Below are 26,332 nucleotides of genomic sequence, written 5' to 3'. Positions count from 1 at the left end.
AAGACTTTATTCCTTTAATAAATAACATATTTTATTGCATATGCCTATTAAGAAGAGCAGCCAGGGTCAATAAAGACTAAATACATTACACGATTCATCTCTCGTAATCCCTGGCAGCATCACTGGTTACTCCTATATACAGAGTGTACGTTGGAAGACACAGCAATGTAAGTTATGTGTTTATCACACTGACAAGAAATATATTTAACATCTTGATATCCAAAAGCAATTATGTATACAAAATGAAAACATTGCTTATAACTGTTTGTGTTACTTAGCAAAAAATATTTAAAATGTAAGGTAAAATTAGGCAAAATGTACAAAGACCCAATCAGTACACATTGCAAAGTTTTAGCAAACTGAACATTTATACATTTTGGTTCCATATTGTAAACTAAATTAAGAACATAAATAGTTGCATATGCCTTTTGTGAAATGTATAGTATAGAACTTGGTATATATTCAAGCTCCCTTGTCAGATACTGTCTGACTAGATTTGTTATTGTGGCAATAACATTTTGGTTTCAGCAAATGCAATATTTAATGTTTCCCATTAGTGGAGAACATTATAAGCAATCATCTTCGCTATATTCAAGGTGGGGTGTTTAAGAGAACAGATAGGACCGAAAGTTTTTTTGATACTTTGATCATCTTACCAACAAGTGCATTATGAAACTCCCCTCCCATGTCTTCAAAAGAAGACTAAGTGGGTGGAGATTACATTCAGATATGTGTTATACAATCCTCAATCTCAATGCTCAGCAAGGCAGCAGTTTGAATTTGTCTTGCATTTAACTTGAGCAATAAGACATTGGAACCTTTGTCTACCTCAATTAACAAGTAACACATTGTTTATGATGACATGTATTCATTGTTTAGTACAGAAAATTCTCAAGAAAATAATCTCATATGATAACCCTTTATGACTATCAGATGAGGCTTGGTGGAGGTACCCTTGAAAGAATTTTACATTTTAAAAAAAGTATCTTCAAACAAATACATATTAGAAGCAGTAAGATGAAAAATACTCCAGCATCATGCAATCGCTCTTTTTTTTAAAAGGCGGGCATGATAGATAGATAGATATCTATAGATACATCTATAGATATATATCTATATATATATATAGAAGAGCAGCTATGACTCTGAATATGTATGTACGTGTTGAGAATTTCTAGAACGACTTGTTTTTGCCCTCTCCCCAAATTCTAGGATGCCCTTTTTATGGAAAATTTCATTCCTGGTAGAAGGAAAATATTAGACCTTACCGAATGACATGTAGTATTCTGTTCTAAACAAAGTTTTCAATCTGTGCACTACCCACTAATACCCTTCCATTTTTACTATGATTTGGTTTGGGTGTCAAGAAATTCAGCTAATATCAGGGTAAGATGCAATTAGGCAAAAAGGTCTCTGCATTCTGAAAAAGCTAAACAAGACAATTATACAACTACGTCAAGAAATAAAGAATATCCCAATATAATTTAATTGTAGAAGTTTTGTTGCTTCTGTTACTCATTTCAGAACCATTATAATTATTCTAATAGAAGTCTAAACTATAAAGTTTCATCTTGGCTTAGACTTTCAGCTCCCATCCTGGGCTTTGCCTGATAACTCAGTAAGAGGAACCAGTGGCTAAGAAGCAACCAGCCGGCAGCAGATTTCTTGATCTGATAATTAAGGCTGATGACTATACAACAATCAGCACTGATATAAAAGAGATTGCCAGCCATTACACCAGCAATACAAATCCAGTTTCACTTATAACTGAGGTAGTGCTGTAGAGGTTTGAAAGGGTGCCAGTAAAATACCAGATTTTACTGCTTTAGCAGTTGCAAACACAAACTCCTAGCATGCTGAAGAATAAATACAGTTCATCTGTGCTGGAAAAACAGTGGCCCTGTGTACACTCCATTAAACCATTGAAGCAGTCCAAAGTTTTAAAGCACAGTTTATGCAAACAGCAGCATAGTGTTGCAAACTCAGCAAATGAGATGAGATGATTCCCCTCCAATATAATGAGAACCATTTTGAAAGCTACATCAAACAGAAAGAAATACAGCAGACCTTAAAGCAGCTTAAGATTTGATTTTTAAAAAAAATCTATCAAGTAGCTTTCATGGTGGTAATACTGGTTTCTTCATTCTGAAAAGAAAGAGAAAGGGCATCAGTCAGCTTTGTTGAAAGGAAGATGAAGGTGCAGCTGGATCTCCATAACTACTCAGTTACAAATAGGCATAACCCAATACTCTGAGGGCACATATTGCTGATATGCAGAAGATTGCCCTTAGTGCATGTCTTTTCTTTCTCCCTCCCTTGGTGTGTACGCACAGCCATAACAAAGGCCAGGTGTACTGTGTATGCCTTTCTTAAGTATTTTAAGCAAATTTCCTTATTTGCTCTCTACAATGTTCCTTGAGCCTGAGGACTGCATTGCCTCATGGGCAACCTTCCAAAGGCAGCAGTGGTGGGTGTGGCCAAAGCCCGTGTGGGTGGAGCAACAGCTGTGACTCTTACCTTTGTACAGTAGGTTACATTCCAGCCATGCAAATGTCAGAGGCTTCCACAGCAGGGATGGAAGGGTCTATCTGAGTGCTCTCAGTTTCTCATTTTTCCAATCTTAAATTTGGTTCTTCAGTTTTCTGAAGCAATTTGCATTCTCCAACATTTAGTTCTAATTTCTCCTCTTAAACATATTCTTGTATGATGTTTTGATGAATGTACAGTTTTGCAAGCAATTTTTTCTAATGTAATGCGTTTTTGTAATGTTATTTCCACTAACATCCATTTTTATGCACATTCCCCTCAGGTATGTATTTTTGCAAACATTGTTTAGTTGGAGAGTGCATCACAAAATTCAGATAAGCGTGTATTTTGAAGAATGACTTTTGGTTCTCATGTTGTTTTGGAAAGCGCAGATTGGATAAACTCGACTTTATATGCAAACTGGATTGGATTCCCGCCCATCCCTGTTCTCTACATGCATCTCTCTTCATCCTGGCAAGCAAACAGCATTACTGCAGCTCATGGACACATCCCAGCCAGGCAAAAGCACTCAAGGAAGGCATGAAGCAGGGCTGGTGAGGAGCGTGGCCTGGGGACAGTCCTTGCGTGACAATTTGCTCTGTTCAGAGCAGAAGTCTGAATGTGCTGCCTACGTAGCAGGCGGTGAGCCTGGCAGTTAAGCTGCACCTTAGCTTTCCCTGAAACAGATGCCACGTCAACGGGGAGAGAGTCAGCCCCCCTCTCCTTGCATCAGCACACAGGAAATTCAGGATCTGGAAACAAGTGTTCCGACAGATAAGCAGTTAAACAAGTCTGCTTCACTTCTAAAACTATTTAAGCATTCCATAAGAAAGAATAAAGACAACCAGCAGAGAATCAAAATAAAAGCAAGTTAAGCCATCACATATCTTAATGCACAACTGATCTTAAATCCTGGTATACAGCATAGATATAAGAGCCTATTTGAGGCAGAGTTGAGGTACCTTGCTTAGTTACCTGGCTCTTACAAGGCTACTGAGATGCAAGCATTAGTGAGCCTCTCATAGGAGAAGACTGATTTGATACTACAGAGCAGGAATATTTATACCAAATTTTCCTTTGAAGATTACAAATTTATGAAACATGCCTAGCTTAATTGGTGCTTATCACAACTGTGAGAGAAAAATTAACTATTCTAAAATATAACATCGGTATATTTTATGGTACGTTCCTCAATATATCGGAATATATGAAAGAAATACAATAAATTTCAGCTACAGAATAACACATTAAATCTCTTCGACATGGGAAGATATCTGGTGTGTATCTGAACATACTAAGAAATTGTCAATTTAGGAATGTTTTTCAATGTTTATATGAACAATTGACTAAGTGGAACCACTTAACAATTTACGATATAGGTAATTAATGGCCTTATTATCAGTGTGATTTAATTGACTGTAGTCACTCTGAGATTTTATGTCTTGGAGCGAAGCTTGACGTTTGTGGTTTTCTTGGCTGGAGATGTTTTAGTGTGGCACCAAAGGTGTTCTGGTTTCTCTCAGATGCCATGATGGTGGGCCCATCGTGAATAGACAAAGGGATGACTATACCCTGTGTATCAGATTTAACTGTATGCCATTTGGTTGAGGGGAATTATTAATATGAAATATTAGCTCTGAATCCTCCATCATCTCTGGGTCCAGCTAGGTTAGAAGTGGGAATATTTGCCACACCTGCAGTCTGGATAGAGAAGCCTGGAGGTTCCCCACCTCCAAACTAGAGTAAGAGATCGGAGGGGGGGGGCTGGATTGAATTAAAGCTAGCACCTGCTTACTTCCCAATCTCAAAATGGCTTGGTGTGTTACCTGCATATGCTAACGGCGCTATGCAATTCACGTTTGTGCAGCTGCTATGGTTGTAGGATAGCAGATCACACCCTTAGTTTGAACAGGCATCACTGTAAAATAGTTTCAAATTAAGACGGCAGCCCTACATACTGGAAAAGATTTGCCATTTACTTTTTAAAACTGTAGTGTCCGTTTCTACTTTCAGAGTTATCTATAACAATGGGAGGACGGAATGTGACAAGAAACTGGAAAACTTTCCCTCAAAATTTAAAGTGATTACCAATTGCAACTCTTTAGATGCCCCCTTTATTCCTCTTACACTTTTTGTACAATGGTGAAGAGGTGGCATCTGCCTCTGCAGCTTGCTTTCCCCAGCAAGTGAGGAGAGCACAGAAAGTGCTGATCCACTCCCTTGGTTTGTTAGCAGTTCTTTTTCACGAAGCAGTAGACCTGAAAAGGAATATGCACGGTCAGCACCACCTCATCACTCCTTCCAGAAAAAGGCTATGAGGCAGCAGAACAGGCCAGCTGTAAATGTGAATTACGGAACTGTTCTACATTTGCTAAGGCCATGGCAACAACGTATCTGGAGTCAAAGGTTGAAAGCATGCTCCTACCCATAAGCTGTGTGTGCTTCTAAGCTGGCATGGCTGAAGGCATTTTGCAGATCCCCTTCCTCCCCACACACAAGGAAAGCTGCATTGTACCTAAAGCAGCAGATTTTGGCACCTGAGGAGGCCCTGCTGGATTAGTGCCCCGGCTGTGGTGCTCTGGTTCTGCTTGCGGCCTCCTCAGAGGTATTTCACTGGCCATCCTAAAAACAGGGTGTTACGACTAGGTGGGCCATTGGCTTGATACAGCAGGGCAGTTCTTATGTTCTTCTTTCTGGTGTCATGGAAGGTGTCAGAAAACTGTTATCAATTTAAATTTATTATTATTGTATTTTTACTGGCAGGGAAAGGCACTTGTGGGATTTTCTCCTTCAGATGGCAAAATGGCTGGCCTTGAGTACTATGCACCTTGGCTTGCATGGGAGGAGGGCTCTTTGCTGCTCTTCCCTGCCTGAGGCAGCCACATCACTCCAATGGCCAGCCCTGCTGGTGTGTTGCAATGTGGCACCCCAGAGTCCACCTGTTGGAGCTCCTCTGTCGATGGGTAGGCGGCTCCTCCTGCCAGTCAGCCCTTCACTACCCTGGGACCCAATTCAACGCCTCCCTCTTACACGATCATTGTCTCTCCACTCAGGGAAATCTTTCCTTATCAAAAATATTCAAGAGATTCTTCCTCCCACCCCTCAAATAAGCTGTCAATAAAAACAAAACAAGAGCTAAGTTTTAAATGGAGAGAGATATACCATTGTCAAAAATTATACTCGAATAAAAGCTTTTAAATTATCAGAATGACACCGCCCCTGGTTAAAAACAACTTTTAAAAAGGGTAATGCCAACACCTCAAAACCCAGAAAAGGGAGGGGTGGGATGACTGCACTACTTCCACTTCCCCATTGCCATTCCTCTCCGTGACTGGAGAGCCTGAACAAGGAGAGTAAGCTCCTTGCTGCAGACGATTGCCCTCCAACTCATTGGAAACAGGGTCTCATGGTTCAAATTAACCTGTTGTCTTTGTCCATGAATTCACTTCTTTGTCCAAATGGTTAACAGACTGATTCATAATGCCCAAATAGGGCTAATCTGGACAAAGACAATGGGTTAATTTGACCAAAAGTTAGCATGAGATCCTGTTTTTAACACAATGTCTCAGTCTTTTTTCTAAGTTTTGAAGTATTATTATTATTATTATTATTAAATACCTGCCCTTCACCCAGGGGTCCTAGAGCGGGTTCTAACACTTTTACAATACAGCATTAAAAACAACCTAGTAATGTTAGGCTAGGACAGTGGTTCTCAAACTTTTTTGGTTTGCGGCGCACTGGAAAACATATAGAAATTTTCTGGTGCACTTCGTGTACAAAATTAAAAATATATTAATATATTTTAAACTATGAATAAAAATAAACTATAGAAAACTATTACTTACCCTATACAAATGGGTTTCTTCAAAACATACTTTCATAATATCTGAGGCACACCTAGCCACCTCTTAGGGCGCACCAGTGTTCCTGGGCGCACTGTTTGAGAATCACTGGGCTAGGATATTGGAAATCTTATTTTAGTATTCAGTATAAAATGATTATTTGCTCTATAATTAAACACTGGTTTGCTGTTTTAGCTATCTGTGTTCTGGCCCGGGCGTGTTAGTAGATCTCAGTGTCTGTGTATACCCAAATAAAAATGTAGAGGGAGAGACCTACTGCTTTCAAATGGCGCAGCAGGTATTGTGAGGAACATTAAGGGAAATCTGGATTCTGCAGAGTAGTTGCATGACTGACCCAGTAATCGTCAGGGACCAGTCTTGTAGGGAACCCTAAGAACATCAAACCACGTGTGGCGGAGGCAGCATGCCACTGAAAAAGGCTCCAACACTGGAGGCATTAGAGAGGCAACTGGACAGCCGCCTGTCAGGTTGGGATTCCTGTATTGAGCAGGCAGTTGGGCTCAATGGCCTTATGGGCCCCTTCCAACTCTACTACAGTAGGGCCCCACTCATAAGGCGGATTACGTTCCGGACCCCCGCCGAAAAGCAAAAACCGCTGAAAAGCGGAACTCATTGAATAGAATGGAGTGCAACACCTGAAAACTGCTGTAAAAGTGGAACAAGCGCCGTATGAGTGGGGCTTTAGTCTAATTTCGTCTAATTGAGACTGCTGCATTAGTGAAGCATTGTAAAGCAGGGCCCTACTGTATTCTATGATTCTATACACACTTCACATCTGTCACTCTCTAATACGGATTTATTCGTAGCCACATTTTCGACTCCATGATGCAGAAACAGCGTGGTGGTCTGCTCATGCTAGGATGACATGTAACTTTCTAGCAAAAGAGTATGGGGGTAAAGGTTGTGATTAGAGACTGAACAAATATTTTACTGGAAAAAAATAGTGCATGACCACTTAGAAGCAGATATCAAAAATTAATTCACCAATCATGGTTCATGTGGGGTCCCAGTGGAGACTATATGGGGCGTTTCTAAATCTGTCCTGAGAGGGAAGCATATTCTCCCATATTAAGAAACAGAAGGAAAGTAAGAGAAAGGTATTGCTACAATTAAAACATTAATGCTTAAACAAAATCTGGTGACAGTAAAAAGCTGTATAGAACACTAATCAGAGATAGGAACAAAGAAATTTCTACTAATAAACAGGGTGCAGAGGGACCTTCTGTTTCTCAAACAAAATTTATGTTCTGTGTGGAAAAGCCAGTAAACCTTTACCCAAGAGACAAGCATGGATGGTTAATTTGCAAGCATGGTCCAGTTATTGACAAATCCAGAACACTTTCTCACACTGAAGCTAGGGGGCTATCTAACAGGTTTACTAAGTATTATTCAGAGGAATATGCATTGCAGAAATTCTCAGCAGAGAATGTGTTCTAAGCTTCCACATGCATGACTTTCTTCAGCATTTCTCAATAAAAAAATTACAAACTGAGGTGCTAAATATAATTAAATGACTGAAAAAAAATCCCTGGGAAGGGATAGATTCCCAGCAGAATTCTATAAACCCTTTAAAAATAGCTTGGCCCACCCTTTGACTGTTGTATTTGGCTGTTTTCTGAATGGGTGTTCCTGGATTCATGACAGACTTGTTCCACTCCCCAAGGCAGGCAAGCACAGCAGTCACATGGTCCAATCTACTTCCTTAATCAAGACACAAAGATCTTCACTTTATTGTTGGCAAACTGGTTTAATTAAAAAATGATTTACTAATAGGCAAAAAACTTTGCAGTTTAAGAGTGTACCTATAGCCAATACATATTTCTATCAAACTTTAAAAAGCACGGAAACTGGGCAGCTATAGTGAATGCACCAGGGGAGCAGGTGACCTGACCTCCTCTCTGAGATATTGGACTGCCCTACAAATTGGTAAAAATGCAAACACAATTTGGGTTGGCCTTTCACAGTCCAATCCACTTCCTGTGTAGCTTGGAAGAATCTGGTAACGTGCCTCTGAGCATATGGTGAGTGGTGGCAACACCTGCCATCTCCAAAGATGGAGAATTACATTTTTGTATGCTTGTTGGTGTTCTTCTTACTTTGCTTCTTTCCTGGGTTATTACTGTTTCTACAGAGAATCTAATCTAGAAAATTATATTTCCCTCATTATTCATCCTAGAAATCTGTGCCAAATTTATTTTTATTAATTTCAAGGCCTTTTTATTGGTCAATGTCATATGGTGGTGAAGACAGCCTTTTGTGTTTTATATTGGAGGTTATGTTCTATTTCTATTTTGGGCGCATTAACAGTTGAATCTGAAACTGCAGTTTGATGTAAAATCAGACTGATTACAATATGTTGCTACTTAAGCAATGACTCTAGCTGTTGGAAAAAAACAAAGTTGGCCTGCCCAAGATGCATGTTTTCAGCCTGCTATGCTTAAGCTACTCCACTAAAGGAAAGGTGGGCATGATCAATTAAAAACATAGAGCACACCTAGAATTTTGCTAGAATACACTTTACCTCCCACTGTTTAATCTTGTGCAAATTGAGACACTCCACATGTCCACTGGAAACTATTTTGCAGAATAGTCAATGCCATTATTTCACAATTGTTTTTGGAGCTTTTTTTTAGTGTTGCAAAGCGTTGCTGTACTTCACATATTGATGGAAACAGAAGGGAAAAAAACCCTTACTATAGGAAACTTCACTAAAATTGCACAGTAAATCAAACATATTTAAAGTTTCTATCTGAACTGTATCAACTGTTTTAATATTGTTGCTTCCTCCCTGCTAAAACAAGATCAGCATAGCACATGTCTTGTTTCTGTTATTTGGGCTGATCGGAGGTGTTGCCACCACTCACCTTAAGCTCAGAGGGACATGCTACCAAGTCACTGGCTACTGTGAGAACAGGATGCTGGACCAGATGGGCCACTGGCCTGATCCAGCAGGGTCTTCTTATGTTCTTAAGTCTTCCAAGCTACACAGGAAGTGGATTGGACTGTGAAAGACCAACCCAAATTGTGTTTGCGTTTTGACAAATTTGTAGGGCAGTACAGTATCTCAGAGAGGAGGTCAGGTCTCCTGCTCCCCTGGGGCATTCACTATAGCTGCCCAATTTCCCTGCTTTTTACGATAGAAATATCTGTTGACTATAGATATGTTCTTAAACCGCTAGGTTTTTTGCCTATTAGTGAATTTCTCTGCTTTTTAATCCGGGAGGTAAGAAATGGGATCCTGTGCAGGTTTGCTGAGAATAGACTGATCATTTGCATGTTTACTGAGTTCAATGGGATTTACTCCTGTGCAATCATGCTTAGGATAGGTAAAACTGACCGGGGGGATTAAGAGAAGAGGGAGGGAGGGCTGAAGTGGGTAGGGGAGAAGGAAGAGGGAGGAGCTGAAGGAAGAGGAAGGCAGAGGAGAGGGGAAGGAGGGGAAAGGCAGGTCTGATCATTTGCATGCTTATTGAGTTCAGTGGGATTCACTCCTGTGCAATCACGGCTAGGATAGGTAAAACTGACCGGGGGGAAGGTAGGAGGGGAGAGTAGAGGAAAGGAAGAAGGGGGGAGAGGGGAGCAGAAGGAGGGGGAAGGGATTGGAAGGGGGAGGGAAGAGGCAAAAGGGAGGTGATGGGAGGGAGGAGGGCAGGTTTGATCATTTGCATGCTTATTGAGTTCAGTGGGATTTACTCCCGCGCAATCATGCTTAGGATAGGTAAAACTGACCTGGAGGAGGGGCAGGAAGGGGAGGGGGAGGGCGGGGAGGGGGAGAAGATTGGATGGGTAGGCACTGGGCAAAGGGGAGCCCCTTTTCTTTCCAAAAGGAAAACATTGTGAACAGTATCATTCTTTTTCAGGGTTTCCCCCACCTTTTTATTCTACAGCAGGCACATGTAGCCTCCCACCCAAATTTAAACCAAAGCTGTCCCTGGCCACATCCACACCAGACCTTTATTTCACTTTAGACAGTCATGGCTTCTCCCAAAGAATCCTGGGAAGTGTAGTGAGTGAAGGATACTGAGAGTTTCTACGAGAGGCCCTGTTCCCCTCACAGAGCTTCAACCAGAGCTGCTGACTGTTAAATCACTCTGGCCACTGGAGTCTCCTCTCAGCACCCTTCACAAACTACACTTCCCAGGATTCTTTGGGGAAGCCATGACTCTCTAAAGTGAAATAAAGGTCGGTGTGGCCCCCTGATTAGGCAAGCCCAGCAGCTGTGAGTCTGGCTTTTAGAACACTGACAGTTGGTTCTTACTGAGCATGCCCAGCCTTATCATTGAGTTCAATGCTAAATTTCTTAAATTAATTAAAAATTAGTGAGGCATTTTTTAAAACTTTTAAACTGCAGGAAATGAAGGTCAGAGTATGGGGCATGGTCAGTAATAGGATCACATGTACTCTGTGAACATGGCTGATTTTTAATTAATTTCACCAAATTAAGAGAACTCTGAGAGAAAAAAGACCAAAAGGGATGTTTTTGTGTATCGCCATGGAAATTTAGATGGTTGTTAAGCAAGCATTTCTGAGTTCAGGACTGTAAGTTTTGTAAGGTTTTGTTTTGAAACGAGCTTATGGGAAGCATCAGAATGGCACGGGGGTATTTTCAATTTAACATTGAGGAATGAGAAAAATCCATGCTGTCCATAATATACAGCCACTCTTGTGGCTATATAATAAGAGTGCTATATAAACAACAACCAAGATGGGTGTGGTGAGGAGGCACTAATGATGACAAGAGAGGCAGCAGGAGGGACCTAGCAGGTAGGGAGAGTCTTGGAGACCATGGAGGGGGAGGGGGCAGCAGGAGAGCCTTGGAAGACCCATAGAGAGGGAGGGAGAGGAAGGGCCTTAAACAGCCTTGGAGGAGAAGGGTGGGGGGAGGCTTGGAGTTCCTTGTAGGGGGTGGGGGGTAGATCTGGAGACCCATGGAGGGGGAGAACTTTAGCAACCAGTGTGAGCACAGAGGGCTCTGGCGACCTGTGTGTGGTGGGCTTGGTGGTGGTGAGACAGCTAGGCGTACCTGGCAGAGGCGGTGGGGGGAGCGGTAGGAGCAGCATAGCAGAAGTGATGGAGAGATGGCAGAGGGGGTGGGGGGAGGTCTTGAGGGAGCTGTAAGGTGGGGTGTAGGCGGGATTGGTGAGGAAAGCAAGCAGGGGCAGCAGCCCCTAGTATTAATAATAGTTTCCCAGACTCCTAGCAAAGGCTATACAAACTTTATACCTCCTTCATCCAGATGAAGACCAACCCATGACTGTGGTCAAGCCACCCAAGCTATATCTGGGTTGCTTGCTTCCCAATCCCCCAGAGATTCCTCTCTCACGTTTAATCTAGGTAACAATCTTGGTGGGGGAGGCACTTTACATTTTATCAAGATAGGAGTACCAGCACCTCATTTATTTTACAAAAACAGGTGCCAAGTAGGAGTAATAACTATCTATAAACTGCAGCCTAATGCAACATGTGAGTGTAAGCACTACTTAGCTGAATGCACATAGCAACCATCCCTCAGCCCCCCTTATTTTTAATTTAATTTCTCCACATTTGAGAATTGGCATAATTACAATCTCTAGTCAGAGGCCTATACATGCCTGTCCAGAAGTAAGTTCCATGTAGTTCAGTAGGTCTTACTCTCAGGTAAATGGGTATAGGATTGCAGCCTAGAAAGGGCCCTCCCCAAATACTGCAATCCGGAATACTTACTTGGAAGGAATCCATACAGTAAGTACGGGTGACAAGAGTTTGCATTTCAAGCCGAATCCATCAAATCCACAGTTTCCAAAACAAAATGAGAAACAAAATACTCTTCGAAATGGGCATTTATTTGAATTTTACAATGCAGTTCGCTCTCCAAAAAATGTTTTCAAAAACGCATATGTTAGGGGAAAGTGTGCATAAAAATGAATAAATGAGTGAAAATAACATGCAAAAATTGATTATTATATGATGAGAAATGGCCTGCAAAAATATGTATATTACTCAAGACTGCCTACTAAAATTGTTTATTAGGACAAATTTGCACTAAAACGCTGAAACATTTTCATGAGGTGTTTTTAAAAAAATGCAAATTTTTGCATAAGTGTGGAGAACTGAATTTAAGATTTGGAAAATGAGAAACTGAGAGGACTGAAATGGACAGATCCTTCTATACCTGCCCACAGTGCAACTTGCCTCTGCTTAGCATGCACAGGTTTCCTCAGCGCAAAGCATTTTTGTCTGCCTCGCTGACAGTCCACATCAAGGACTGACAGTGCTGTTCCTTAAAAAATGCCCTTAAAGTAGCTGCTTTAACGATCACCTTTAAATGAACCCAGCCAACCCGGCTAATGGAGCCACCTACATGAACCCCAACCTTTGTTTGCCTTGAGTGCGACAGTATTTGGATTTTGTAATCTATGAAAAGCATCTGCTGTGGTAAAAGAAGAGAGGCACAACATCCAACGGATCTGAATATACAGCAATGATACAGACAGGCGTTTCCCACCGGGGAGCCACAGTTTACTTTGCTCCCCTGGCCCACGTACGTGTGTGATCCACCGACATACGCCATATTGCAGCCAGCAAAGGGTGGGTGGCTGGGTGGGAGGAATCTGATCTACTGAAAGACTCCCTGAGGAACGAAGGGGAAGGGACCGGGTGCATGACTAGTCTGGAACTACCAGTTGTATCGTATTCTGTATGCTGTTACCAAGACTGAGAGTGGGTGGAAGAAAAAGCAAGCAAACCAGACCTAGCTAAGCAAACCGTGGAGAAGGAACTGAGAGGGAATTCAAATGTCCCGCAGCTGCGCCTCAAGCAACGTTCTCTCTCTCTCTCTTCTTTTCTCAGTCTCCCCAAGAGCATCTCTCTCCCCCACAGACCACACACACGTCTCCCTCTCTGCCTTGCAAAAGCCCACCCAGACTAGCACACAGTGTAGAGAAGTGATCAGGAAAATCGTCTCCAACTGCTTCTCCAACATTCAGAAAAATATCCCTTATGACACCTCTGAAAATGGCAGCATAACACCAAAGCTCTTCACTGTTAATAAGAGCAAAGTTTACACCAAGCTGGAGCTGACCAAATGTTCCTTTTTAAAATTAATCAGGATATGTATGGGGCAAAACTTATTTTGAAGCACAAGAGAGAATCACATTTGACAGTGCAATTGATGAGGGCCTGAGTGAACCAGGCTAGAGGGTTGAGGAGGTGGGATTGCCATGGTTTATCAGAGTTCATGCTCCGTCACAGGGAAACCTCTCCGCCTTACAGCGGGACTTAGAATCACAGAATCATAGTATTGTAGAGTTGGAAGGGGCCTATAAGGCCATCAAGTCCAACCCCCTGCTCAATGCAGGATTCCAAATTAAAGCATATCTGACAGGTGGCTGCCCACCCCACTGCTCAACAGTCTCCCTTCCTGAGCTAGCCGGGGTGGTCTCAGGGTTGATGTTGGAGTCCTCTCGGCTTGTGGTGCTGGGGGACTTCAACATCCATGCTGAGGCCGCCCTGTTGGGAGTGGCTCAGGACTTCATGGCCTCCATGACAACCATGGGTCTGTCCCAGGTATTATCTGGCCCTACCCATGTCGCTGGCCACACCCTGGACCTTGTTTTCTGTGTGGAGGGGGTTGATGGTGATCTTGGTGTGGAGGAACTCTCAGTGGTTCCGTTGTCATGGACAGATCACTACCTGGTGGGGTTTAGACTCACTGGGACTCGGAGCCTCTGCAGGGGTGGGGGGCCGATTAGGATGGTCCGCCCGAGGAGGCTGATGGATCCAGATGGTTTCCTGATGGCTCTTGTGGATTTTGCTGTCACCTCGGCAGGCGATTCTGTCGAAGCTGTGGTTGACCTATGGAATGCGGAAATGGCCAGGGTGGTGGACACGATCGCTCCTGAGCACCCCCTCTCATGAAGCGGAGCCAAACCAGCTCCTTGGTTTACCAAGGAGCTGGTGGTGATGAAATGCGTGAGACGGAGACTAGAGCGACGTTGGCGGAAGACTTGGAGCGAGTCTGACCGAACACGGGCTAGAGCCGTTTTGAAGGCCTACTCCGTGGCAATGCGGGCAGCAAAGAAATCTTTCTTTTCTGACACCATTGCATCTGCAAGGAGCTGGCCACCGGAGCTGTTTCGAGTGGTCAGAGGCTTTTACATCCTGGCCCTTGTGAGGGCAATATGGACCACTCAACAGCCCGCTGTCAAGAGTTTGCACAGCACTTTGCAGATAAAATCACTCAGATTCGTTCCGACTTAAGACACTATAATTGATACAGTTCCAGGGGATGTAACTTTGGCCTCTGTCTGTCCAGTAATGATGGATTCGTTTCAATCTGTTCAACCCAAGGACGTGGACAAGATTCTTGGAGAGACAAGGGCCACCACATGTCTGCTTGACCCTTGCCCTTCCTGCCTTATAAGAAGTGCCAGACAGGGTCTGGCTGAGTGGGTACAGAGAGTGGTTAATGCCTCCTTATGTCAAGGCAGAATGCCAGGTTGCCTAAAGGAGGCAGTGGTAAGACCTCTGTTAAAAAAGCCCTCCCTGGACCCCTCTATAATGGATAATTACCGGCCAGTGTCCAACATTCTATTTTTGGGGAAGGTAATAGAGCGTGTGGTGGCCTCCCAGCTTCAGGGATTCTTGGATGAAACAGAGTATCTAGATCCATTTCAGTCTGGTTTCAGGCCTGGTTATGGGACGGAGACAGCTTTGGTCGCCTTGGTGGACAACCTATGCAGAGCTGGACAAGGGGAGTGTGTCCCTGTTGGTTCTCCTGGACCTCTCAGCGGCTTTCGATACCATCGACCATGGTATTCTTCTGGGTCGCCTTGCGGGGATGGGACTCGGGGGCACTGTTCTGCAGTGGCTCCGTTCCTTCCTGGAGGGACGAACCCAGAAAGTGGTGCTGGGGGATTCCTGTTTGACCCCTTGGCCGCTCGCCTGTGGGGTTCAGTTTTGTCCCCTATGCTATTTAACATCTACATGAAACCACTGGGAGCGGTTGTCCGGGGGTTTGGGGTTCGGTGCCATCAATATGATGATGACACCCAACTCTATTTCTCCTTCCCACCTACTTCCAAGGAAGCTGTCTCGGTTTTAAACCAGTGCCTGGCATCAGTGGTGGACTGGATGCGGGCGAACAAATTGAAGCTTAATCCAGATAAGACAGAAGTGCTCCTGGTCAGTTGTAGGGCGAATCAGGGAATAGGGATACAGCCGGTGCTGGATGGGGTTACACTCCCCCTGAAGACACAGGTTCGCAGTTTGGGTGTGCTCCTGGACTCAGCTTTAAACCTGGACTCCCAGGTTTCTGTGGTGGCCAGGAGTGCTTTTGCACAGTTGAGACTAGTGCGCCAACTGCGCCCGTTCCTTGAACCGTCGGACTTGGCCATGGTGACACATGCCTTAGTTACATCCCGCTTAGATTACTGTAACGTGCTCTACGTGGGGCTGCCTCTGTAGACTGTTCGGAAACTCCAGCTGGTTCAATGTGCTGCTGCCAGATCGTTAACTGGGCGAGTTACAGGGACCATACTACCCCCGTTAAAAAAGCTCCACTGGCTGCCAGTCTGTTTCTGAACACAATTCAAAGTGGTGATGACGACCTATAAAGCCCTATACGGCTTAGGTCCAGGCTATTTATCAGACCGTATCTCCCTGTATGAACCTGCCCGGGCCCTGAGATCTTCAGGAGAGGCCCTTCTCTCAGTACCCACCTCCTCTCAAGTACAATTGGTGAGGACGCGGGATAGGGCCTTCTCGGTGGCGGCCCCTAGGCTGTGGAATGCTCTTCATAGGGATATAAGAATGACCCCCTCGCTGCAGTCCTTCCGGCATCAAGCAAAGACTTTCCTATTCCAACAAGCTTTTGGTACTGACGGTTGCTAAAATTGGGACTGCTGGGAACTGCACTACTAATGCCAAATTTTACTATTTTCAAATTGCTTTTGATTCCTTTTTATCTAGCAATATGATTGGTTTTAATATTGGATGTAGTTTAATTTCATTTTAATGTAGATTCTGTATGTTTTAATTATATGTGCTTTTATCTGGAAGCCACCGTGAGTTCCAGTATTGGAAGGATGGCGGGATCTAAATAAAGAATAACTAACTAACTAACTGCCTCTTGAATGTCCCCAGTGTTGGAGAACCCACCATCTCCCTAGGTATCCCATTGTATCACTCTAACAGTTAGGAAGTTTTTCCTGGAGTTCAACCTTGAGAGTCTGCATCTGCCACCGGGCCTTAGAGACAGATTAGGGATGCTGTTGGTGTACCACCCACACAGCTGCCCAATAGCCTCCCTGACCGAGCTGGCCAAAGTAGTCTTGAGTGTGGTATTGAGGAAATCCTGGAAAATAATCCTGGATGGCTTCAATATTCATGCTGAGGCTGCTGCTGGATTGGCTCAGAAGTTCATGGCCTCTGTGGGACTGTATCGGGTTTTCATCGGCTGTACGCACAGAGCAGGACATACCCTTGATTTGGTCTTTGCTCCAAGTGGGGACAGGGGTGTTTTGGAAACGGGGCGGAGCATCTGTGACTCCACTGTCATGGTCAGACTACTTCCAGGTGAAATTTGGACTTGCAGCAAATATCCTGCTCTGCAAAGGCAGGGGACCAATTAAGATGGTCTACCCCTGGAGACTTATGGATCCTGATGGATTCCTGAATGCTCTGGGGAGCTTTCCAGTGCATAGAGCAGGTAATCCTGTTGAGGCTCTTGTCTCACTGTGGAATGGAATGATGCTGAGGGTTATCGACATGATTGCTGCTGAGCACCCTCTCCAGTGCTGTGGAGCTCACAATGCCCCCTGGTGCTCTAGGGAGCTGCATGCAGTGAAACAGGCTGGCTGACAGCTACTGCACTGGTGGCCTAGAACTTGCTCCAAGACCAACTAAACACTGGTTAGCGAGCATGGACTAAATAAGCCTTGGTCGCCCTGACAGATGACCTTTATAGAGAGGACAGGGGGAGTGCAAACCTGCTCCTCCTGCTCAATCTGTCAGTGACTTTTGATACCATTGACCATGGTATCTTTCTCGACTGCCTCTGTGGGATAAGCATTGGTGGCACCTGCAGGGTTGTGTCCAGAGAGCAATATTGGGAGAGTGCTCCTTTCCACCTTAGTGTTTAAATTATGCAGTGCCACAGGGTACTATTTTGTCTCCAGTACTATTCAACATGTACATGAAGTCATTGGGAGTGGTCATCAGGAGCCTTGGAGCAAGATGCCATCAGTATGCTGATGATACCCATCTTTATTTCTCCATTACATCCGATTCAAGATATAAGCCCTGGACCTGTGTCTGGATGGAGTGATGGATTGGATAAGGGTCAATAAACTGAGCTTGAATCCTGGAAAGATGCTAGCCTTGTGACTGGGTAGTTCCCTGTCTGGGAGATAGGTCAATTGCTTGTCCTGGATGGGGTTGCACTCCCTCTGAAGGTGCAGGTACACAGTTTGGGAGTACTCCTTGATCCATCTCTGTCACTGGAGGCTAAAGTGAACTCTCTGGCCAGGAGCGCTTTCTGCCAGCTTTGGCTGGGATGCCAACTGCAACCGTTCCTGGACTGTGATAGCTTGACCACATGGTCCATGCATGTAAACTAAAGACCCGATTATTGTAATGCGTTTTATGTGGGGCTGCCATTGTATCTGGTCTGGAACCTGCAACTAGTGCAAATGCAGCAGCCAGACGGCTTATAGGAGATTACCTGCAACATGTTACCCCGGCTGCTGAAAGAGCTGCACTGGTTGCCAATCTGCTACTGGACCAGGTTCAAGGTACCCATGTTAATTCACATTGCCCTAAACAACTTGAGGCCAAAGTATCTTAAGGACTGCCTGACTTCCCATGTTCCATCTCAATCAATGAGATCTTCTGATGGGGCAGTTTTGGTGGTTCCCCATCCTCGTGAAGTTTGGTTAGCCTCCACTACTGACTGAGCATGTAGTGTGGCAGATCCTGCCCTGTGGATCTTCCCATCAAAAGAGGTTCGGCAGGAACCTTTCTTTCTTTCAGGCATCTCTTATAAACCAAATTTTTTAGACAGGCCTTTTATCATGCAGTTTTTTCTTCTTACCCAATAAAATATTTGTTGATATTTTTATTGTTTTTAATGATGTTTTTATTGGTTTAAATTTTATAATATCTTTACATGTTATAAGCCACCTTGATGTACCTTTATGAAAAGTGTGGTTTATAAATAAATAAATACATAAATAAAGCTAGGTAGCATGGCTGAAAAATCCTAGTAACTTACAGTGGAATCCTTACCATACTTATTCAGAAGTAAATCCTAGGGTTAGGATTGAGGTTAGGATTGCAGCCTCAAATCACCATAGCATCTAGAAATGTAATGTTGGTATTTATGAATTTGACATATCTAGCCTGTGCATGGCCTGTCACAATAAAAATGTGCTAAATGTTCTAAAGATTGAATGAATTTGAAATATGTTCTTGTCTCGCTGGAAAGCTGTTGAAATCTCTCTCCTTTTTCACTCAGCTTTCAGCAAAATAAAACACAATCATCATCTACAAACTAGTTAAACTGGAAAACATAAAGCCAGTTTAGTAGCTCTACCACTTTTGATAAGACCAAATTTTGCTCAAAATGAATAACTTTCAGATTGGTTTCTGTGGATATGGTATTAAAGCCTCTGAAATACAAGCAATTTTTTATGAAATGTAAATGGGGGGAAAGTACCCCTTTTGTTGGCTTAATTGTCTGTCAAGTACTAATACAACAAGAACGTAAAGAAAATCACATCCAACATACTTCTCTCCTGGGAAACTGCAGACAATACACGGACGCATTCACAAACCTATTCTGTATCTCATCCTCTGACATAGACCTGTCAATATCAGCAGCAATGTGGGTTTTCTAGAAAATTTTCCTATGCAAATTAGAGTAATTTGTGTTGGAAAATGTCCTGATGCCCTAGAGCAGCCTTTCCCAACCAGTGTGCCTCCAGATGTTGTTGGACCACAACTCCCATCACCCTCAGCCAGCATTGCCAATGATCAGGAAAGATGGGAATTGTGGTCCAACAACATCTGGAGGCACACTGGTTGGGAAAGGCTGCCCTAGAGTATGATCTAATTTAGTATATTTTGCTTGTATTTAGTAAACAAAGCTAAAAGCTTTGAAACTGCCAAGCTTGCTTAATATCTACTTGTAACTGGCATCTATTTATAATTATTAAAGAACTTACAAAATTTATTTTTTTTCTTTGGAAAAATAAAGCACGGAAAAATTTCCCAGCCCACATCACTGAATACCAATATATTTGTTTTACTGAAGGGTTTCCTGAACTGTGGTCCGTGATTCATGAGCTTCATTCAGGTGGTCTACAGCATGTCTGTGAAAAACACAATTTAAATTCTATGGAATTCAAATTGTAATACAATAAAACACAGTATGTAAGAAATAAATTAAGCAATGAAAATACAATTAAAAATCATACAGCATCTAACACAGCACATTACAGTTGCTACAGAAAATAATTAAGAAAATAATTAAGTGGTCTGCCAAGATCCTCAGCATTTGTCAAGTGACCCTCAGCATTTGTCAAAAGTTTGGGAACCACAATTTTATTGTTTTACCAGGGTTGCCACCAAAACCTCTTAAGCAGAAAAAGTGCAGGCTTGAAACAGACAGTAGTCAACATTCATTACTAACCAAACAGTTTGCCTCCCTCATTGGGTAAATACAAATCTCTTAACCATTACTTAGTAGTATCCGAAACCAGGAGGACACTGTGTTGTGTTGATCAGAATCAGTGAACTAAAGGTAAGTAAAACTAACAACAGCATTTTCTCAGTATTTCCTCATGCTAGTGACTAATACAATCAGAGTCATTATCCTGCTTCTCTTGTGAAAATACAGGCAATAGTGGTCATTTTGATCAGCCAATTAACAACTGGATATTTTCAGTAACTCTGTAATCCAGCCCACGTTCTCTTTGGCACAGGGCCACTTCACCTCACTGCTTTAACCCCCTTTGCAATTGGCCTTTTATTAAAGCTCAGCTTTGAGAAGCCACCTCTTAAGTTAAGGCTCCATTTTTGCACAGTTACAAGTGAAACCTGCAACAAAACATTGCAGTGTATTCCCGCCCCCTAAGAGGACTGCTCTTAGGAGGGCTTCAGCCAGGCTGGAACACGAGCCTTGTTGGTTGAAGCCTAGTTGGAGGCGGCATGCTTCTGAGGACCAGTTGCCGGGGGGCCTCGGGGGGGGGGGAGAGTGTTCTTGCACTCGGGTCCTGCTTGCGGGCTTCCCCCAGGCACCTAGTAGGCCACTGTGAGAACAGGATGCTGGACTAGATGGGCCACTGGCCTGATCCAGCAGGCTCTTCTTATGTTCTTATGAAAGGGAAAAGGCCAACCCCCTCCATCTACAAGGCCTCCCTATGCTATGCTGTATAGTGAATGGCTCCACACCTGAGCACTTCAGCTATACAGCAGATGGGGGGTGTCTGACCATATGCTGTTTTTCGTTTCTTTCCTACTAAAACAGGCAGGTACCACATAGGGAGGGGATCTGGGGAGAGGCATTCCCCAACCTTAGTAACTCTGAAGGATAAAGCTGTTTTTTTATCCAGTTTCTTTCCACCTACAACTGCCATCTTAACATTCTGTATAGCCTAGAAGCAAGACTCTGTGTGTGTGAGTGAGTGAGAGAGATTTTATTTTAATTTATGAACTGAATTCCTAGGGAATACCCCAAGTATGTAGAAATCCTATTTTTAGGTGACTCATTTAATTTTCAAACTGATAGGTACTCAACCATCTGAATTTGCTAACAAGACGTAGGAAAATGTAGAGATCTGCATTATTTCAGTGTCAACTTTTACTCGTATACTTTTTAAATTTTATACTAGCTATTTTCATCGGATATTTTACACATCTCTGAGACAAGACACTGTCGAATACACTATTTGCAAGATTAATATTGCTGTAGTTAGTTAATTGTTGGGAGGAGAGTTTTCTTATAAGTACTGTTTTAGATCTGACCTTTTAAAATGAAACTTTGGTAGAACACACACTGAAAAAAATTCTATATTACATATTCACTACAAATTCTTACATTAAGCATCTCAGAATCAATGTATGAAACCTGTAATGAATTGGCTTATCTTATTCTCAGATTGTTGACACGTCACTGATTATTTCTTTCATGCAGGCTCTCCATCTAGATATGAGAATTTCATTGAAACCCAGCAAAGACGCCTAATGTTACATATCATATACAGAAATAGTTTAAAAATAACAATAGATCATTATGAACTCCCCAGTTAAAGTAATAACACAAACACAACTAGCAAAGATTAAGATGGCAGGCAAACCCATTAACAGAGTAATCCTATGCAGATTTGTACAGAAGTCCCACTGCTTTGATTGAGTCAGATTTGCTATATAAATTTGTTACTGGACCAAGAAAATGCTGAACTAGTGAAGCTTTCATTACAATCAAAAATAAGAACTCTGTGGAACCAGATAGTTTGTTCATAAGCACCGGAGTTTGATCAAATTCAACATGACAGTTCTGGGGCTCTTATACTTTATTCCTTTTCAGTTAACTTTAGGAAACATTCTAAAGTAAATGGCTTGAGGTTGTCAGTTTTGTCTTTTTATTAACTATTACATGCTGTCACTTCCCAAACCCATTGGTTGCTAGGGCACTCCCACGAAAAACACAGGTTAGAGTAACAAAGCTTACCTTTCACTGAGGATGCTTCTTTCAAATTGTAGGCCAGGAAGTCTATACTGGTGTAAGTACCATTGACACCTCTATGGCGGGGGTGCCTCACTTTGTGCTTGCCTTGGTCACCATTTGCTAGATAGTCTCCATCTAAGACATCAACAGCAATATAGTTGAGGCCATTCTGGAAGCCAGCTGAGGTCTCCCGGCACATGGGGCTGCTGTTGTGCTCCTCCACCAAACCTTCATTTTTCCTCAGGGACACATTTTCAACCGAGGCAGAATTGTGCCGCTTGGGATTGTGTGCAAAGGAAGGTGAAACAGGGGTCACTGTGGTAGTGGAGGAAAAAGTCTCTGAGCTGTGCCTCCGACGCCCCTGAGGATCAGCACGGATGACTTTGGCTCCATAATTGGGATCAGGAGGAGGACTGGCAAAGATAAATGACTGAACCCCAGAGAGTGTCAGCCGCTTCAATCCAGCAACAGGGCTGGTTATATGAGAATTTTCTGGTTTCTGTGAAATGGGCTGGGCTGGGCTGACCGTGGTTGTAAAAGCTATTTCAGTATAGTCACCTGCCTCAAAAGATGGGCTGGAAAGGAAAGGAGCCTCCATTTCTATCTTTAGGTATGGTTTGTCAGGCTGCCCAGAGCTAGGGCAGGACCCTGGCATTAGCGCTTCTTCCAAGGACCCCATGGATATGGCTGCTGATTGTGACCCATCAAAGTTGAGGTTCATATAGGTGGAGATAAGGGAGCCGTTCTGCCCATTCAAGCCAGAGACAAATGAGGAGGCTGAGCTGTCACCAGCCACTGGATATCCAACCTTGGCGGGCTCTCCACTGGGGCTTAGTGATTCATTTGGAATGGGTTGCTCATTCATGCTTGGCAGCAACAGCCCTAGGGAAAGGTGATTGGGCTGGCCACTGCTTGCCCGCTGGCTGAGACAGCTCTCAGTTCGGCTGTAGCGCATGGGGGAAGACATCATAGTGCGGCTGCAGATGGCAAGGAACGACTCCCCTTTGGGGGTGGAATGTAATCTCCCCGCTGGTGAGTTCATAAACACGTACTGGTCACTGTCCTTTTTCTCACCCAGAGAGTTTAGCTGGCTCCGGCAGACATGATGGGACAGTGAGCAACAGACATAGCTGGACTGGTCTCCAGGCCCCACAGCACCAAAGCCACTGGGAGAGGGCACAGGTGAGGCAGAAGTGGAAGATCCATGCAAAGGAGGCAGCAGCAAGGGGGACATGTTCATGTAGTCACCGCTGGCCAATCTCCCATCAGGACTCTCCCCAGACAGTCTAGTACCAGCACCCCACATACGCATGTAGCCACTGTCATCTGGAGAGTTCTCACTACTGATCTTGTGGGGGTGAGGGTGCAAAATCTGCTGGGGAGCTGACACACTGGTAGGGCTCATAGACATGTCGCTATCAGGACCACCTTGCAATGGCAAGACAGATACTATTCCAGAGCCCATGGGCATGTAGCCCTCTTCCCCACCGCCACTACGACCCAGGTGTGAGCTGCTACTGCTGCTGGTGCCCCCAGAGCCAATGTCCACATCACAGTAGTCCTCGGGATCAGGAGTATAGGTTGCCCTTGAAGAGGCCTCTGCTGTTGGTAAGGTAGCCTGCATGAGCGTATACTCATCGAGAGAGGCTGAAGAGAGCGGAGCAGGCATGGGCCGCTGGTACACTGGTGTCGTCAGGGAGTAAGTGCGCTTCCTGGGAAACTTGTCCCCTCCAGTGCTCTCCCATAAGTGGGGCCAATGGCAAAAGTGTCCCTGGTCCATAGCAATGTAGCCATCCAGCTGCCGGCCAGGAGGAGTCTCAGGTGTGTCACTATGGACACTAGCTGTTGAAGAAGATGAGAAGGTCCGAGGATCCCCTGCTGGACTGGAGCCCAAGTCCTCAAAGGCCATGAAGCTAGCAGGATCGCTAGGGGATCCGGATGCACTGCCACTGGAAGGACGCTGACAGAATATGCCTGGTTCAGTAGTCAACTTTGAGACCAGGGAGGGCGAGTGCGCCAAGGCAAGGGAGCGACCAGGCTGCATTGTGGTTTGGCCCCCTAGTCGGCAACAGGCAGCCCCAAGAGTGTGTGAGCGGCTGAGTGGGGTTCGTCCAGGGTCCGGGCTCAGGGGGCTGCTGCCAGCCGATGACCCAATTCTGCACCCATCGCCCTCACTCGCTGTTCGTGCCCGGCTATTGCTGTTTCCAGCCACAACCAAAGTGTCGGTACGCGATCTGCGCAGGAGGCCAGTCTGGCTAGGGGGCAGTGCCGACAGAGGGTGGTGGTGATGTCGGCGGCCAGGAACAGAGATGGGCCGGCTACACATCGCTGATAATCCTCCTCCTCCACCACAGCCGCCAGCAGCAGCAGCAGCAGCAGCGCCGGAGGTGGCGCCGCCTGACGATGAGGAAGACGACGAAGACTGGCTCTTGCTGCGCGGCCGGAACTCCGCGAGCTCCCGCAGCGCCCTCATGGCCTCCAAGATGGTCTCGTGGATGTTTTGCGCCACCACCGAGTCGTCGGCCTGCATCCAGAGCTCGCCGGGCCCCGTCGAAGCCGAGCGCCCGAGTTCCATGAAGAAAAAGCTGTCCGAGTGGCCGCAGCGGCGAATGTTCATGAGCTGCAGAGTCACGCAGGGCCGCTCGCAGTTGAGGCGCACCAGTCCCACGGTGCGCGCCGCCAGGCACAGCCGGTGCACGCCCGTCAGGTTGCGGCTCTGCCCGAGGCCCTTGGGCTTGAGCGTCACCTGCCACACCTCGCGGTAGGCGGAGACACCGGACGGCTGCCCGCCGCCGCCGCTCAGCTGCCCGTCGGTGAAGTCCTCGCAAGAGGCCAGCTGCAGCTGACGCCGAGGAGAGCCCTGCCCGGCGGCCTGGCTCTCGCGGAGCAGTTCCGTCAGCGCTTGGTACCAGGCCTCCTGCTCCGGCTCGCTTTCGGCAGCCAGGGCCAAGTACTCGTCGCGCGTGTAAAGGGCGATGAGGTGCTTGTGCTTGGCGTCGGCCCGCTTGTGGATGTGGAGACACGAGTCGAGCGCGATGGCCCGCTTGGGGGCCGTCGACTTACTCCGCCACTTCTTCTCGCTCTCGTAATACTCCAGCCGGGCGGGCTGAGGCGACGCTTCCTCGGCTGCAGCGCCGTCGCTGGGGGCTCGAAGCACGAAGAAGCGCTTGTGGCCATGCTTGTGCTTGCGCAGGTAGCCGCACTTGCGCACGCCCGGCGGCGGCTGCTCCTGCGCTTGCTGGTTGTTGTTGTTGTTGAAGTTGGGGCCATCCAAGGGGCTGCCCGGAGGCTCCACCGCAGGGGGACTCGCCATCCCCCCCGGTCCGGGACGGCTCGTCCAAGGACCGCCTCTCCAAGCCTCCGGGCCGCGCGGCACCTGTCCCTGCGCGCACGTCCTGCTCGCAGCCCCGGCTCGCGCGCGCTCCCCCGTCCCTCCGTCTGTTCGCTGCTGCGCACGCTCCTCGTTCTCGGACCGGGGATGCGGCGAGGAACTTCTCGCGCGCCACTCGCCCCAGCGAAGAGCAAAACAACACGTGACACGCCGGGTTACCCAGACGCTCGCAGGCGAGCAAGGGTGGGGGGTTGCGGAGAGTAGCCGCCCATGCTCTTTTCATCCTACCGCGCCGAGCTTTGCCTTCCATCCCGCGTAAAAGACAGCGCGCTCCACCAATAGACTGCAGGAAGAAAGCTCCCCCTCAAGGACGCTCGGCTACAATTGGACTGCTGGCTGGCTGGCATCTCTTCCCGCCCCCGCCTGCCTGGTCCTGTTTCTTCGACTACCTGTCGCAACGTTGCTTTCTACCCGTCCGCGCGCCATCCCGCCACCCACCATGTCTTTAGTCCACGCATTTGGACGCCTACGGAACTCGCTTCGACTGTGCTGGAATATCTGTGTCAAGGACGAGGGTTTAGCGCGCGCACACGTCGAGGATCCCGTGGGAATCGCGGGACGCCGTGACAAGTGGGCAGGGATGGAAAAGGCAGGACAGGAAGCAGATACTACCACATAGCGGCTATGTGCCGGAGCGGGCCGCGGATCCTCCCCCTGGTTCTCCCCCGTGCAGCAATGATATATGCCCATCATCACCAACCATTGATGCGTGCGTACGCCTCTTTAATAATCAAATCCCAGATCATGCGCACCAACTAAGTCCGATTAGAATGGAAAGCGGACGTATTGCCGAGGATGTTCAGTGCATTTCCTCCCAGCTCCCACTAGCGGAAGCGGTCTCTGCAA

The 26,332-nt window shown here is 45.6% G+C and overlaps 1 protein-coding gene across 4 annotated transcripts; it reads right to left on the bottom strand.

The window, feature by feature from the left end:
• IRS2 (insulin receptor substrate 2) lies at window positions 1-26,033 on the bottom strand. 4 transcript variants are annotated; one of them, XM_061607563.1, is made up of 3 exons: window positions 22,099-26,033; window positions 4,615-4,784; window positions 1-2,145 (listed from the first exon to the last, which is right to left on the bottom strand). In XM_061607563.1, exons 1-3 carry the CDS (start codon window positions 25,406-25,408, stop codon window positions 2,107-2,109), a joined length of 3,519 nt encoding a protein of 1,172 aa, XP_061463547.1. In that variant the 5' UTR covers window positions 25,409-26,033; the 3' UTR covers window positions 1-2,106. The 4 variants fall into 4 exon arrangements, 3 of the variants coding, with proteins under 3 accessions (XP_061463547.1, XP_061463550.1, XP_061463548.1); XR_009760403.1 differs by lacking the exons at window positions 1-2,145; window positions 4,615-4,784 and adding exons at window positions 19,459-19,738; window positions 21,466-21,570 and having other exon boundaries at window positions 22,099-26,032; XM_061607566.1 differs by lacking the exon at window positions 4,615-4,784 and having other exon boundaries at window positions 22,099-26,031.
• Window positions 26,034-26,332: the final 299 nt, after the last annotated feature.

The sequence above is a fragment of the Rhineura floridana genome, chromosome 2 (genome assembly GCF_030035675.1).
Source record: "Rhineura floridana isolate rRhiFlo1 chromosome 2, rRhiFlo1.hap2, whole genome shotgun sequence".
In the NCBI taxonomy this organism is placed as follows: Eukaryota; Metazoa; Chordata; class Lepidosauria; order Squamata; family Rhineuridae; genus Rhineura; species Rhineura floridana.
This window is presented reverse-complemented; position numbering and strand designations above follow the sequence as displayed.